The sequence below is a fragment of the Artibeus jamaicensis genome, unplaced genomic scaffold (genome assembly GCF_021234435.1).
Source record: "Artibeus jamaicensis isolate MK-2021 breed Jamaican fruit bat unplaced genomic scaffold, CSHL_Jam_final contig_781, whole genome shotgun sequence".
In the NCBI taxonomy this organism is placed as follows: domain Eukaryota; kingdom Metazoa; phylum Chordata; class Mammalia; order Chiroptera; family Phyllostomidae; genus Artibeus; species Artibeus jamaicensis.
Genome location: NW_026521968.1, coordinates 3,985,697 through 4,001,213, shown reverse-complemented (window position 1 = coordinate 4,001,213; position 15,517 = coordinate 3,985,697). Strand labels below are relative to the sequence as shown.

General features: G+C 42.1%; 1 protein-coding gene across 2 annotated transcripts in view; it reads left to right on the top strand.

Moving 5' to 3' along the window:
- The window catches only part of DNAH9 (dynein axonemal heavy chain 9), a 368,257-nt gene that overhangs the window by 186,159 nt on the left and 166,581 nt on the right, over positions 1 to 15,517 (top strand). For both annotated transcript variants that reach the window (XM_053672723.1, XM_053672722.1), the window contains exons 39-41: positions 11,130 to 11,295; positions 12,898 to 13,000; positions 13,520 to 13,759. In XM_053672723.1, coding sequence (XP_053528698.1) covers positions 11,130 to 11,295; positions 12,898 to 13,000; positions 13,520 to 13,759 — 509 coding nt within the window. The remainder of the gene's footprint in view (positions 1 to 11,129; positions 11,296 to 12,897; positions 13,001 to 13,519; positions 13,760 to 15,517) is intronic.

The following is a 15,517-nucleotide window of genomic DNA, read 5'->3' as shown; positions in this document are numbered from 1 at the left end:
GAGAAATGCCTGGGTGTGATGTGGTATAGTCTGTACAGATGTACAAAATGTGTTGCTAGTGGCAAAATAGCCTAATTGTCTACATGATGGAATGCTAAATGCTATTACAAAGAATGAGGAAATTCTGTATGAATTGAGCTGCAACTATTTCCAAAGCTTTGTTAAGAAAAGAAAGATGCAAAACAGTATACACAGCATGCTCCAAATTCTGTTTAAAAAAAGATATATAAAAATTTACACATAAATGTTTTCTCATACATCTAGGCATGTATAAGTACACACACACACACACACACACACACACACACATACACATGCACACAAGAAACTGTAAGAATTGCCCCTGGCAAAGGAAACTGGTTGTTGAATATGGGATGGACTTTGAAAAAATTATGAAATATTTCAATCATGCAGAAATATACAGAAAATAATATAATGGATGGTCATGTGCCCACTACCTAGAGTTCACAGATGGTAGCATTTTGTCATTTTTCTCTGCATCTTACCATCGTAGATACAACCAACACACCACCCCCATCCTTTCCTCCTTCATGTCCCTCATTAACTGGGCCACTAAAGTTAATGGGCATCACTCCAAACTTACACTTTTGGTACATATGTGTACCCATAAACACCCACCATGTTGTATACATTTAAATGTTAAATATATAACATAATGGAATCTCCTTTGGCAATTTGCTTTTTACACCATTGTCTGTTTTAGATACATGGAGATCTATTTCACTGATTTTCACTACTGCATAGAATTCCATTGTGTAAATAAATCCAGCATATTATTCATTTTCCTACTAAAAAGCATTATAGTTTTCCAGCATGTTTCCTCTAAAAAGCATTTTTGAGTTTTAACTGACATGTAGTACATGGCACATATTAAAGTATACAATTCAGTAAGTTTTGAAAAATGTGCTCACAAAACTATCACTGCACTTAGAATAAGGAACATATCCATCACCTTTGAAAGTTCCTATGTCCCTCGGTAATCCCTCCTTCTCATGCAGCTCCCACCCTCCCATCCCAGTGCCTAGGCAACCACCCGTTTCTCTCACAAGATGTGAGGTTGCATTTTCTAGAATTTTACATAATGGAATCATTCAATGTGTACTTGTTTCTGTGTGGCTTCTTTTACTCAGCACAATTTTCAGACTTACTCATGTTGCTGAGTGTATCAATAGTTCATTCTTTCCAGTCCTAAATGGCAAGATAAAATATATAAAACACTCAGAATGATTCCTAGCATGCACTAAGTGCTTAGTAAATGAAAGCTGTTATAATAATATTAAAATTCTTTTCAAATTTAAGAACCTGTATATATCATAAAATAATTTTCTAAGTGCCAAGTGGGAAAACAAAAGGAATACAAGCAAACCCCATTTTTTGTTGAAAAAGTTTAACATAAACTATGCTAAAACAAAAACTGTTATTTTTGAAAGAAACGTTCCAACTTTCAAATGGGCAACGAGCAGATCAATTCATCAAGGTCTCCTGAGGGATATTCTGCAGCTCACTCAGTTTTCTCAAAATCAGATATTTTTCCAATAGAGAAGGCAGCTGCTTGACAATCCCTGTGTCTCTCCTCTCATTACATCCAGCTCCCGGGCCTCCGGTGAGTACTTTCCTAAGCACAGACTCAGAACTCCTTTAAATACAAATGGGGGTGGGTTTCCTGGCATTCCCACTGCTCACCACGTGGGCAGCACATGCTGTATTTAATGTTTATAATATGCCCAACCATGTGCAATCATTCATGTAATCCTCCCCACTCAATGACACACTGTATCCATAATGCTTTTGACTGCAAGCAGCAGGAAATCTGATGAGAGTGAAATAAACAAATTCTTTTCACACTACAAGAAGTATTGAGGCAGGCAGTTGCTAACGCTGAATCAGTGGTTTAGTGATATCAGGGCTGTAATATCTATTGTTCTTTTAGCTTCTCCCTCAGGGTAGCAGAATGGCTGCTACTTCAGCCTTCACATCTGCATTCTAAAATGGAAAGAAATAAAATGAAGGGGAGAGTTAGTGCCCATATCAGGAAATTAGATCTCTCCAAGAGCATAGACTCATGTCTGTGGCTTACTGTTCAGAACTGTGTCATATGGCCACCCAACTGGAAAGTGACTAATGAGAAGGAAGTTGTAGATGGTGTCCATCAGAATGATGACAGGCTCTGCTTTTATAAGATGAGCAAATGAAGCTTAGAAGTGTTAAGTGACTCCTCTCAAAGTCACACCATGAGTCTTATTTCAAGCTGTCTTATTTCATCAAGCTGTAATGGCCTTCCACATTGATAAAACTGAAAGTCATACATCTGGACCCGTAGAATGCCAACTTGCTTCAGCTTATCTGATATCTAGAGCACATGGACAGCTTCCCTTTGATAATAAGTAAAATAGGCCCTTCAGTCAGTTACTGGACACTCAAACTTCAAGTGATTCGTTGTAACAGCTGTACAAGGCACAGATTAATAACAGTGAGTAACGCGGCATCTCAGCTTGTGAGAGGCACAGATCTGCACTCATCCTCCGTGCCGCCCACCTCTCTAAACTCCACATACCCAGCTGCACTGCTGCCATTCCCTCCACTGAGGCACAATTTCAGGGGCCTTCCTTGGGTTTTGTGGAGGGTTAAGATGATAAAAGATTATTTTAAGCTATTTTTATATCATCTGTAAAATCTCAGTAGAAGGTAATACCTATTTTTTAGCCTGACAAACCTTTTATATGTATTCATGATATATATGGCTTTTGGAATTTAGTAGTTGATTTTTTTCATACAGGAAGAGAGATGGATTTGGCCAGGATGGTTACTGTAATTAAACACAGGTTTAGTTCTGAACTTACTGGGCAGCAGTTCATAGAGGGCAGTGTGAGACACATTTTTATTTGGTTGCAGTAATTCCACCATCTTTGATCACTGGTGCCATTTAGTATCATCTCCTACATTGTTTTAGAATCCATTTTACTCTTTATTTGAGTTGGTCTGTTTTATGTCTTTTAAAATACTTTCAACTCAGCCTCGTCTCACTCATTTTGAAAATACAATTGTTTAAAATAGAAGAATTTGCAATGACCCACAGACAGGATAGTTTGGAAAGAGAAAAGGAGACACAAAGAATTCAGTCAGGGCAACATGGGCTTGTGTCTGCAGTGTTGAGAGAATGGGCCAGAAATTATGCTCTCAACTGTTCCGGAATTCTCTCATCACCCAACTGCGGTTTGAATTATTAGTTCAACAAATATAGGAGTGCTTAATTATACTAATTAGAGAGGAGCTCAAGTGTCTGTGTCTTTGCATAAAACAAATATTTGTAACCTGTTCATTGAAAGTTCACTGTCGGAAAGGATCATAAAAGATATGATCAAACTCTAGACCTCCAAGGAGCACTGACTTACATTATCACAGATAGACAACACTTGTCTGCTTGCCCAATGTCTTCAAAGAAGATGATGTAAAATTAAATTTTTAAAGCTGTCTCTCCAGTGAGCAAGATGCTCTGCTTGGAAGAGGAGAAGGAAGTTTCAAATATAAGAAAATTGAAAACAATGTATTTTTAGATAATAGAGAAACCATTCCCTAAATTTTAGTACTTCTGAATTATGGAACACAATGCAACAATTAAAATCAGGCTTTGGGGCCTCTTTCCAGGCAGCTGCTCCCCAAGGAGAAGGCTATATTCAGTTGGAGTATGAAGATCATGAAGACCAGTGGTGAGAAGTCAGACAAGTTCATCTCCTAGGCCAAAGGATCTCCTTGAGCTGAAGATGAACTTGGACCTCAAGGTCTAGCTATGGGAGCAGAATATGACAGCAGCCAAACCCATCACTGAAACTTCAGAATATTTTTTGTTTAAAAAAAAATGTTCCGAAATCCAGGAAGCTCAGAGAGTCCCAAAGAAGTTGGACCCAAGAAGGAACACACCAAGGCACATCATAATTACATTAGCCAAAATTAAAATGAAGGAGAGAATCCTAGAAGCAGCAAGAGCTAAGGGGACAGTCACCTATAAAGGAGTCCCCATCAGACTGTCAGCGGATTTCTCAAAAGAGACCTTACAGGCAAGAAGGGGCTGGAAAGAGGTCATGAAATCTAAAGACCTACATCCAAGATTGCTCTATCCAGCAAAACTTTCATTTAAAATGGAAGGACAGATAAAGTGCTTCTCAGATAAGATCAAATTTAAGGAGTTCATCATCACCAAGCCCTTATTATATGAAATGTTAAAGGGACTTATCTAAGAAAAAGAAGTTAAAGAAACATGAACAGTGAAAGGACAACAAACTCACAGTTATTAACAACCACACCTAAAACGAAAGCAAACTAAAAGGACAGCTAGATCAGGAGTGGAAACATAGAAATGAAGATCTCAAGGAGGGTTAGCAACAGGGGAGTGGGAGGAGGAGAAGGGGGGAGAAGGTACAGAAAATAAGTAGCATAGACAGTAGATAGAAAATAGATGGGGGGGGCAAGAATAGCATGGGAAATATAGAATCTAAAGGACTTGAGACACATGGTCATAAACTAAAGGGGGGGTAATGGTGTGGATGGGGGGGTAGGGTGGAGGGGAATAAAGGGGGAATAGAAGAACTGTAACAGCATAATCAATAAAAAAGTTAAGAAAGAAAGAAAGAAAGAAAGAAAGAAAGAAAGAAAGAAAGAAAGAAAGAAAGAAAGAAAGAAAGAAAGAAAGAAGGAAAAAATTAATAACAAAAAAAATGTTCCCAACACCAACAGTTACTGGGGCCAAAGTCCCCCACAAAAACTCAGTTGGATCCACCCGCTCTGCCTGGTCACCATGGAGTTGTGGCTAGGGAGAGACCTACATTCCACATTCCACGTTCGGTGTGGTAAAAGAAAGAACAGTCTCCAATTGATTCTAACAGGCTGTAGAGGGGAGTCAAGAGATGCCTAAGCATCTTTTTGTGCCCACCTGGCCCAGGAGTTGACCTCAGTTGATGATGGGATGCTGGCCTGACTGCAAGCAGGGCTGCCCGTGGCCAGAGGAGAGCAAGCTCACTGTGGTGGAGACAGGCCTGGCAACACAGGGACTGCAGTTCCCAGAGGAGTCAGATGACTTTAAGAGATCTGGGGCCAGGTTCCTGCTGCTGTTCACTTTTTCTACTCCCACAGAGTGTAGACTAGGGAAGCCAGGGACCAGAGTGCCAGGGCTGTCCATTCTAGGACAATGGCACTGCTGAGGACTGGAGCACCATCCAGGACCATAGTGCCCCTCTGGGATCTGACCAGCAGGTGGACATTGGGGTGCTGCTCAAGGCTGCCCTGGTCAGGACCAGGCTGAGCTGTGATTTGCATCATTACAGGATGGTCTGGCCTCCTGCTGAGCTCAGATCCCAGAAATGAAGAGCACCTGCAGCAAGGGACTGCTGCCTGTGCACCTGGCAGGCCCTGACCCCACCTCCTGGTCATCTGTCCTCCGTCACTCACAGTGACCTGTGGAATGAAGGCTGGACTCTGGGAGCAAGTTTTCTGAGGCCTCCAGTATTTTTCCTACATTATATTTTCCTTTTACTATTAAGTTTTTGAAACCAGAGAGGCCAACAAAGGCCACCATAGAGCTTACAGAAAAGACAGTGGAGGTGATGAAGCTTGACCAGCAAATAAAAGAAGTTCAAATCTAGCAAAAGTGGTCACGAAGAAAACTAGGCTGCTTGCTAACGAGCAGTGCCTTGTCCAGACTGCCACTAAATCCATACTGGGAAAGCTAACCAACAAAACTAACGAGTATTGGGGAGAAACTGAAAGTCAATAGAACTATGCACAAGAAAGTGGTAAGATCCTGTGAATGAGAAAAGAATTAGCCTCCTAACATGCCAAAAGTACTTTGGAGCTCGAGATACATCTCTTGGTAAAGGAAAAGCTAGAATCTGATTTGAAGCAGCAGTGGCAGGCAGTGAGGGAGAAACAGTACAGAGAACCACAGACATTACAGGAGGAGCTCAAGGAAGCCCACGCCAAGGCAGCTGCAACGGCCCCACCCACTAACTCCAGGAAAAACCATCACTGCAGAAGCAACTGAGTGAGGTCCCTGTGATCATGCTGGGAAGGAGAGAAAGTGGGGAGCTGAAGAGGAAGACCCAGGCCTGGGAGGCAGTAGCAGGGAGGCATGTTTCTCAGTTGTGCCACGACCACCACACAGAGAACCAGTGGTCACACAAAGAGTTAGTGCAGCAGGCCCAGCAGAGCCAGTTGGTGCAGGCCACCCAAAGCCACTTGCACAATCAGAAACAGCAGCTGCAGCAGGAACAGTGGTCTACAGAGCACTTCATCTGAGGCAGGCAGCAATGCAGCAACAAGGTCATGCAGAGACCGAGAGACCCCTCCCCTTGGCACTATAGCAAGGATAAATCCATAGAAATTCCTAAACTGTCCTGGTTCAATTAGGACCGGAGCACGTATTCTTAGGTGCTGCACAACGCTGGTTAGGAAGGCTGTGGATCTCATTGCTCCTGTAAAATGCCCATCCTGAGGTGTTTGTGTGTAGTGTTGGGTGCTTTTCTCTAGCCCTAATGCTAGGTATTTGTGTGACCAGCTTCTCTTAATTAGGTTTTTCTTTAATTAGTTGTTGTTAATCAACAGGATGTCCCTCAAACCTCCAGATAACTTAACACCATTGGCCAAGCACTTACATAAAACCAGGTCCAGAAAACCACCTTGAGAAAGTGAAAGGGAAACAGTCATGTAACTTACTTCAGCTCCTTGCATCAGATTTCTTTAAAGAAAAAGCACCCATAAGAATAGCATCTCAGATTGACTTTACATAGCACTTTCTGCTCTGTAAACAACCAACATTAGTTTATCCTCATGCCTTTTGGCCAACTCAAGATAAAGCAAATGTTTTTCAGCCTTTTTTAAAGTCCCTGCCACTGACCAGGTAGCTCCCTCTATAGTTTTCTCAGGAGTGAGAAGGGGCTTTAATAACAGCAAAGCCAACAATCACTGGGCAGACTCTGATGCAGCCCTTACGGTTTCGGCTTTCGGTGAACTGAGCAGTGAAGGGATAATAAGGGGACATATATCATGTCAAATCTTTTAAAAACGTTGTGAAGAGATACCTCTAGAATTAGTGAGGTAGCTGAATACCTCTGTGAAAATGTATCAAAAATGTTTTTAAATATCTGGACAACTTTTTAAAGATTCTGTGCCTTCTATTTCTCTAGCAACACCCTAAATTCTAAGACGACAAGATTACTTAATGTTAAATATAATGAGTACTTCAGTTTTAGGTCCCTATTACATTTTCTTCCTGTGTGGGCACTTAATAGCACATGGAATGCCTTTTGTAATTAATATGTGCCCTGTATTTATGCCTTTTTAATGGAACTGGGAATAGTATTTTAAATTAGTAAAGACTTTTTAGACTTTTAGGGTATTTTTTTCCATTTATGACATACTAATGTCTAGAACAATGATTTATTTGAATGCTGAATCCTGGTACAGGAATATAACCTCATATTTTAACATTGCTCCTCCGTGGGGAAACTATAATGAACTTTACTTTCCAAAAATTGTCAGTAAAGAAAAACTTCAAAAAAATTTTCTTGAATTTTGTTTTAGTGATAAGTGAAATTAATCCCTTCCAATTGTATTTTAAAAAGCACTCTCAATGTGCCTTTAAGCTTTACCAATTTTTCTGTTAAATATATACTTTCTTTATTAAACAGACTTTTTATTATTAAAAAAATAAAAGCCTGCTTGGATTAATAAAAATAATCAAGTTTTAGGGAGATATGTATTTATCATATAAAGATGTTTATAATATGTGAATTTTTTAAAAGTAGAATATGCAGTATAATTCTGACCTTGTAGAGGGAAAATCTAGCAGAGCAAATTGACTAGGATGAAATACACCAAAATGCTGAAAGTAATGCTTATTGCTAGGTGAAGAACTATAGGTAATTTTCATTTTCATCCTTATGATTTGTTATGCTTTTTATCCCTATATAATGAATATGCTTTGTTTTTATAATCATGCAAAGCATAATATATTTGAAAGAATAAACACAAAGCCCTTACAATATATCTAAATCTTAATGTGAAAATTAGATAATGTGAAAAGAATAGTTCAAACACAGGTATACAAATCATGCTGATGCAAAGTAAGATGTGAACAATTACTAATGCTCCCTGTCCAAATGTGCTCAGGCAAGGAGTCAACTAAGCTGGGGATTCCTCGAGGGCAGAAGCCATGCTGCCATGATGTTTAAGAAGGAGTTTACAGAAGTGGTTACATGAGATAACCCAGGTTGGAATCCTGACGTTGTTCCCAGTAGCTGTATGACTGGATAAAGTCCCTTAATGTCTCTAAGCCTCAGTTTTCTCATTTGTTAAAAGACTTTTTAAAAACTGGTTATAATATATAATGGGGCAGCTCTTCAGGGTCAGTGATATAATGTATGTTAAATTCTCGGTATAAAGCAGGGTCCTGGTAATGTTCCATGGATGCATGAATGAACTGCTCTAGGTTCTGAGACTGGGGGACTCGGTGGGACTGGAATGGCCAGGGATGTCCCTAGAGATGGTTCGGAAGTGATGGCTTTCAAGGTCTTTCTCCCTAGGACATGAAAGAAGCAGTAACATCAGCATCCACAGACCAGAATTCTCATTCCAGCAAAGTGTTCAACCTGCCTTAGCCTCTATTACCTTAGTTACAAAGTGGGGATGACGGGTCTTTCTTTGGCTACTCATGAAGTTCCTTACAATAATAAGCTTCATTCATTTATTCCTTAATGTAATAAATGCTTTTCAAACATCCTGCTTTATGCTAGATAATATTCTATGTGCTGGGGCCACAACAATGAGAAAAACAGAGATTGCTGTCCCAGTGGTGTTCGGAATGCAGGGGGTGTGACAATAAACAAGATAAATAAAGGAAATATGCAGGATATTAAGTGATAATAAGTGTTACGGAGAACAGTGAAGCAGGGACAGGGACTAGGATAGGGTGGTAATTTTAGATAGAGTGCCAGGGAAGGGCTTACTGAGAAAGAGTCATTTGAGTGAGTACCTGAGGTAAGTAAGAAGCACTGTGTGAGCATTTCGGAGAAAGAGATTCCAGGCAGAGGAAAGTCCAGAGCAAAGGGCCTGAGGCAGAATGGAGGGAGTGAGGAGAGGAGCAGTAGCAGAGAAAAAGAGCTGCAAGGTCTGCAGATGGAACCAGACTGCCTTTTTGCCCCAAGTGAGATGGGCTGCCAGCCCAGAGCTTTAAGAGGGGACTGGCCATCCCGATTTATATCTTACAAGGCTACCTAGTATACTGTTTTGAGAATACGGTGAAGGGGACTAGGGTGAGAGTCGGAAGGCCATTTGGGAAGATTTTGTAGTTACTGAGAGCTGATAGAGAAGGATGGTAGCAGTGGAGACAGCAAAATGAGATAACAAATACGAACTCACTTTGAAGATTAAATGGCTCCTTAAACGTATGATCTGGTCAAACAGCGCTGGAGGGCAGCTGGTGCTGCTTCACAGGACCCCCTGCTAGATGCTGAGCACCCCACCCAGAGAAAGTCAGTAAGGTGATGCGGAGGAATTCCTGCCTAGGTGTGGATCGACCCTCAGCACTTGTTTATCACAATGCAGAGCCCATTTCTTTATATGTCTCATGTGTTTGGCACCTTCAACATCAATGTGTTTGCTGACACTTAATTCCACTCTGCTCCTCCAGTTCTGGCTGGAAACAGAATAACCTGCTACAGTTCTGACAGAGGGACTCAGAATGGGACTTGGCCAAGAAGGGACCAAAGTGTGCGTGCCTTTCCCTAGGGGGCTTCTCTTTCTCTGGGGCACTTAGCATGTCCTTTTGAGATAATCCGCTGCCTTCCAGGGCCACTTGTCACTAACTGACAGGCTTTTCTTGTCAACAATCTTTTAGAAGCACAAAGAGCTTAATCAACCCAAATTACGGGTTCTAATTATTTTCAGGGGTTGATTTGAATATCACTGCTTTGGGAGGAGGAGAAACAAGTCTAAGGGTAGAATTTCTTCTTGAAAGGACTGTTCTCAAAAATACATCCTTGGCAGCCCATTAATTATATTTCATTTTGACAGATCTCTTACATAGTTGTTATATCTTTAGGGGGAAAGAAGGTGTTGGGTGATTAATTGGTTGATAGTGTATGTTAATTGGATGCTAATTAAATTTAAATTTAATTCATATTTTAAACACTTAATTTAACTCAGGACCAGAAAATTAGAATATTCAAGCTTCTTGAAGGAACTTGTCTTTCTATCTGTCACCTTCTATGTCTATTGGCACTTTCTCCTTATTTACAAACTTGTTTTTCAAGAGAAAGAATCAGAGGGTTCTTAGAACTTCCAGCTATAATAGGAAATGTTGGTTCTTGCAATATATAAATATTTAGTTGCCTGATTGAAAAAAATACATATACCTCCACCCTATTACTTAAATTTGTTCTGAACAAGTCCTGTCAGGTAGGGAAATGATCCTGTTGGATTCTGTTCCCCTAGCTGGATAATTGAAGAGAGACCTCCTGCAGAGTTTGCTCTGAGCCTCCAGAAAGACCCTGAGATGCTGTGGGAGAAGCCAGACAGCCTGGAGGTGTTGGGGAGAAGGGGAGTTCATGATAATGGAAACTTCTCAGAAATTTTCTGAGACCTTGGAACAATCAAAGTATCTTTTGTTTCGGGTCTGGTCTACAAACAAAGAAAACTGTGACCACAAGTATGCTAGGAGGAGCAAGGGTTTCATCATTTGCCCTGCATTTGTATACTGTCTCCATCTTAGAAAAGTTGTTTTGTTCTTCTGAGCCTCAGTTCCCTCATCTCTAAAATGAGATAGTAGTGCTAGTCTTACAATGACATGATAAGGGTAAAGTAAGATCATTAGTGCTCTTGAAAGCCTAACACACTGCACAGAGTAAGAAGTTCAATGCCTGTAGGGAATTTTGGGGGGCACTGCCAGGCCGTTCCAATGTCACCTGGTCCTGTGGAACACTTGCATTTAGGACTGACTACTGCTGCTGTTAGCATGCATATATATGCTGTACCCCAGCCTGTCCTTGACCTCTGTTCTGTCTTGGTCCCGACACCTGAGGTTTGAATATCCTTTTCTCACTAACTGGCTTTCTTGTCAGCTTTCCTGGAGAAGCCTCTAGAAAAGAAGGCTGGGAGAAACTATGGCCCCCCAGGGAACAAGAAGCTCATCTATTTCATTGATGACATGAACATGCCCGAGGTGGATGCCTATGGGACTGTGCAGCCCCACACCATTATCAGGCAGCACCTGGACTATGGGCACTGGTAAGAGCCCACACTGGGCACAGGGGCTGGTGGGGAGAGGACCAAGGCAAGACTGTGGGCCCGTCGCCATTCCCTGGGGGCTGCACACCTCAGCCTGGCTCTGGTGCCAGAGGAGATTCCCCCTGAAACTCCATTCCTCATGGAGTCTCTGCTCTCTGGAGGGCGTTTTCAGGCAGTGGCTTTGCTCCCCAAGTGAAAAGAAGGTACTGGGCTCGCATCTAAGGGAAAAAGCCTACTTTTTATTCAATATTCTTCTCAAAAGTTACCTTCTCCAGATCCCCAGAGGAGAATGAACCACTCCCCTTCCCCTCCTAGTGGTCCCATAGCACCGAGTAGGCACCTCAATAACCACACCTAACATCCTGCATAGTGCTGAGTGTCTGCGGGTCTTAACGACCCTGGTCTCTTTATAGCAACTCATAGGTTCAATATTATCTCTTGTAACAGTATAGTTTTTAATGGCAAAAAGCCTGAACTTGCCAAAAAAAAAAAAAACAAGTCAGTGATTTGAGATCACTTGGCTCACCTTCATACCTCACATGGAATCAGTGGATGAAAAACAGTGGAGAGTATGAAGAGGGAATTCAGAGACAACTAGAGTTGGGGTGGTAACCTGAGTCACCTTTCATTCATTCCCAAGTCTCTGTTGAATGCCTGCCATCTACAACCACCCACAATCTCCACACCAGCATCTGAGCAGCAGAATTAAACTGGAAGGAATCAGAGTTAGACTTCCCAGTTTTACTTTGGATTCATTCATGGTCACAAGTCTTAAATGAGAAGCAGAAATTTCTTGGAAACTCTACCATATTGCTTCTGTATGTTTACATTTCCACGCTCAGAAATGTCCACAAGCTTCCCACCCAACTCAGCTGATAACCACGGGCCATCTGCCATCTTGCTTACACATCTATACAACTTAGTTGCACCCTCAAGTACTCTCTGTCCCTGCTCCTGTTACATCTTCCCTGAGGCATAACCACCCACCAGCATCTGGATTCTACTTTCTTCCACCTCCTAAAATCCTCATTTCATCAACTAGTCCCCTGTCTCCTTCATACATATATTTAAACTTGCATACATATCTATTGTTTTAAAAAATCATTCTCTATTTACTGCTCTTTCCCTGCATAATCAAGTTTCTCACTCTGTCTTCACTCCCTCATCTCCTGCTCATCTTCAGTCCAGTATTATTTAGTTTCTATTTCCCCCATTTTAGTAAACTGTTCTTGTTCAACTACTAACTATATCTTTATTATGAAATCCAACAGATCCAGCTGAGTCGCCATCTTTTTTCTTCTCTCGGCAGCACTTGATGTGGTTGACTATTTTCTCTTTTTGGAAATACTGACTTTCTTGGCCTTCTGGGATGCCATGCCCCCCTGATTTTCCTCCTACCTCTTAGTCAATCTGCATAGCTATTTCCATAAATATTGGATCCTTCAAGATTTTATCCTGGGCTCATGTCTTTTCTCAGTCTCTGTGAATGGATCTGGATATTTTTTAACCACCCAAACACGTGAACGATAGGGCCCATTGTACAAGGCACATATCTGTCTGGCCCCTCACACAATGCTTACCTGTGGTTTCTGACTGTTCCAGGTATGATCGGAACAAGCTGTCTCTAAAGGAGATCATGAATGTACAGTATGTTTCCTGTATGAACCCCACCTCAGGCAGCTTCACCATCAACCCACGTCTGCAGGTAAGGGAGGGGCTACGGCCCTGGGATCCTAAATGCTGCCTTACCAGGGCTGATGTCACTTGATCATAAGTAATTATTGTCCCTACCCCACTCCAGCCTTTAAAACTGGTAAATCATAACGGTTATTAACTTTCTAGGAAGAGAAACTCCTTGACCTAGGGTCATGTAGCTGTTTAGAAATGAAAGGGGTCATAGAGATGAAATGACTCTCTCAAGGTCATGTGGATATTTGGGGTCAAATTTAGATTTGGAATCCAGTTTCCTAAGTCCAAGTTCAATTCACTTCCTACTACCCCATATTGATATCTTTGACTCAAGATTCAAAGCTCATTCTTCCTCTAGTCATTTTAGGCTCAACCTAAATTTAGATTTAGTATTAAAAAATGTGACCAGAATATAGAACCCAAAGCCCTTAGGTGGATTCTTCACTGTTATATCTAAATTCAGAAAAGGTGATTTTTAATCTGTGATAACAGGTGTCTAACTCAGGCCTCCACACATGCCTCTGTTTCCTCACAGCGTCACTTCAGTGTTTTCGTCCTTTCCTTTCCGGGAGCAGATGCCCTGTCCTCCATCTATAGCACCATCCTGACTCAGCACCTGAAGCTTGGGAACTTCCCAGCATCTCTGCAGAAATCCACCCCCCAGCTAATCAATCTAGCCCTCACCTTCCATCAGAAAATTGCCACCACATTCCTACCCACAGCTGTCAAATTCCACTACATCTTCAATCTCAGAGACATGGCCAATATTTTCCAGGTAAGTCCCTCTACTCTGAGACATCAAAGAAGGCTCAGTGATGATTCAGTCCCTCACATTCTTAGTAAAATAATAGTTAACACCAAACTCTTGGCAGAGGCCCAGTTCCTATGGAGTCAAGAACATAAGCTGGTACTAGAGTCCCAGGGGCTCTGGGAGTGAGGACCTCAAAAAACAGAGTTCTGTTTGTCTGCCAGCTCAATTACTTCCCAATAAACAGAATTCATTTTTGAGTTGGTTCCTTTGGACTGGAGAAGGCTCAGCATCTTGGAGATAATGTTACATAATCATTTCAGCATGCCTGGGGAAAAAAACAGCACAGAATGAAAGAGAAAACTATTTTGCAGGCCCTGGTGATACATCCATTGTGCTTGGATGAAAATGAATGTCCTAACCATGCAGGATGGCTCTGCCTCCTGAAGAAGCCATGTCATAATATTCCTGAGCCACCACCTTCTGGCCTCTGGGATCCTCAGTTCCAAATATTCCAGGTTCTTCTCCAGGCCAAAGCCATTTCAGACCCCTTCAGCTGCTCATCTGAATTCTGATGGGCTATCTCTGCCCATGGCTTCCAGTTGCTTGACCCTTCACTCAGAGAGCACAGTACAGCAAACCTGGTGCTCTCTTCCCCTCAGTCCAGTGTAGCATCCTCACATGGTGACGTCCACAACTCTCCCATCCTAGACAAGAATCTGCACAGACTACAGTTCAGAGAGACCCCACCCTGAGATAGCCCTGGACCATTATTGGGAGAAAATGCCCTTCACACTAAGCAGAGGCCACACCTGTAAGGAAGTGTCAGCCAGGTCAGGCAGGACCCTCCATGGGCAGCACATGTGTTTGTAATTAATTACTCAGCACACTGCCTGTGTAGATCAGACTTTGGGGAACCCAAGACTAGCCAAGGGCCACATCCTGAGGGCATAGGGCACAGATGGCAAACACAAGGCCCATGGGCCAAATCCAGCCCTCCACTTTGTTTCATCTGGCCCAGCACTTTGTTTCTATCCAGTGGCAGCATCGAGCTCTTGCTTAACAGTTAAGGAGTACTTACTTTTATACAGTCCTAAAATTACATTCAGCCCTTTGAAGGCAACCATGAGGCTGATGTGGCCCCCAGTGAAAATGAGTTTGACACCCCTGACATAGGCCTGCATGTTCCACCCAGGACTCTTGGTTATAAAGAGCAGAAACCCACTAAACATTTGTTCAAATATCCAAGAGCTATGCCCCCAGAGGCTTAACCTGAAGGTGGCATCACTGAGCCCCGCAGCAAGGTCCAGTCTCTGAGAATATCTGTAAACTGGCACTGGAGAGCCCTCCTGGAAAGACCACAGACCTCCCAAGCATTACCTCCTTAAAAATGAGGGAACAGAGACATGCTAAGATCATATGGGTTTCCCCGAAAGCACACAGCCAGCCAATGAAGAAACTGGAACTAGAATCTTTGGGTCTTTGGGTTTCTGGCCTAGACCCCTTTCCATCACCACATCATTCAGTGCTTCTCATCTGTACTTCCAATGAGGCAAACAAGCCTAGGGGGATTAAGGTAGCAAGAAGGACTCAGCTCCAAGTCTGAGTCTTTAGGTCCATAGCCATCAGGCCTGGGTGATGGCCAGATTTGTGTGTACCCACGCTTATCATCCTTTTATTGAGTATTAATTTCAAAGGACATTTTTATCACATGATACCTCTCTTAAATCTCACTGCAGCATGATGAGGTGGGGATGTTACCATCTATATTTTCCAAGTTAATAA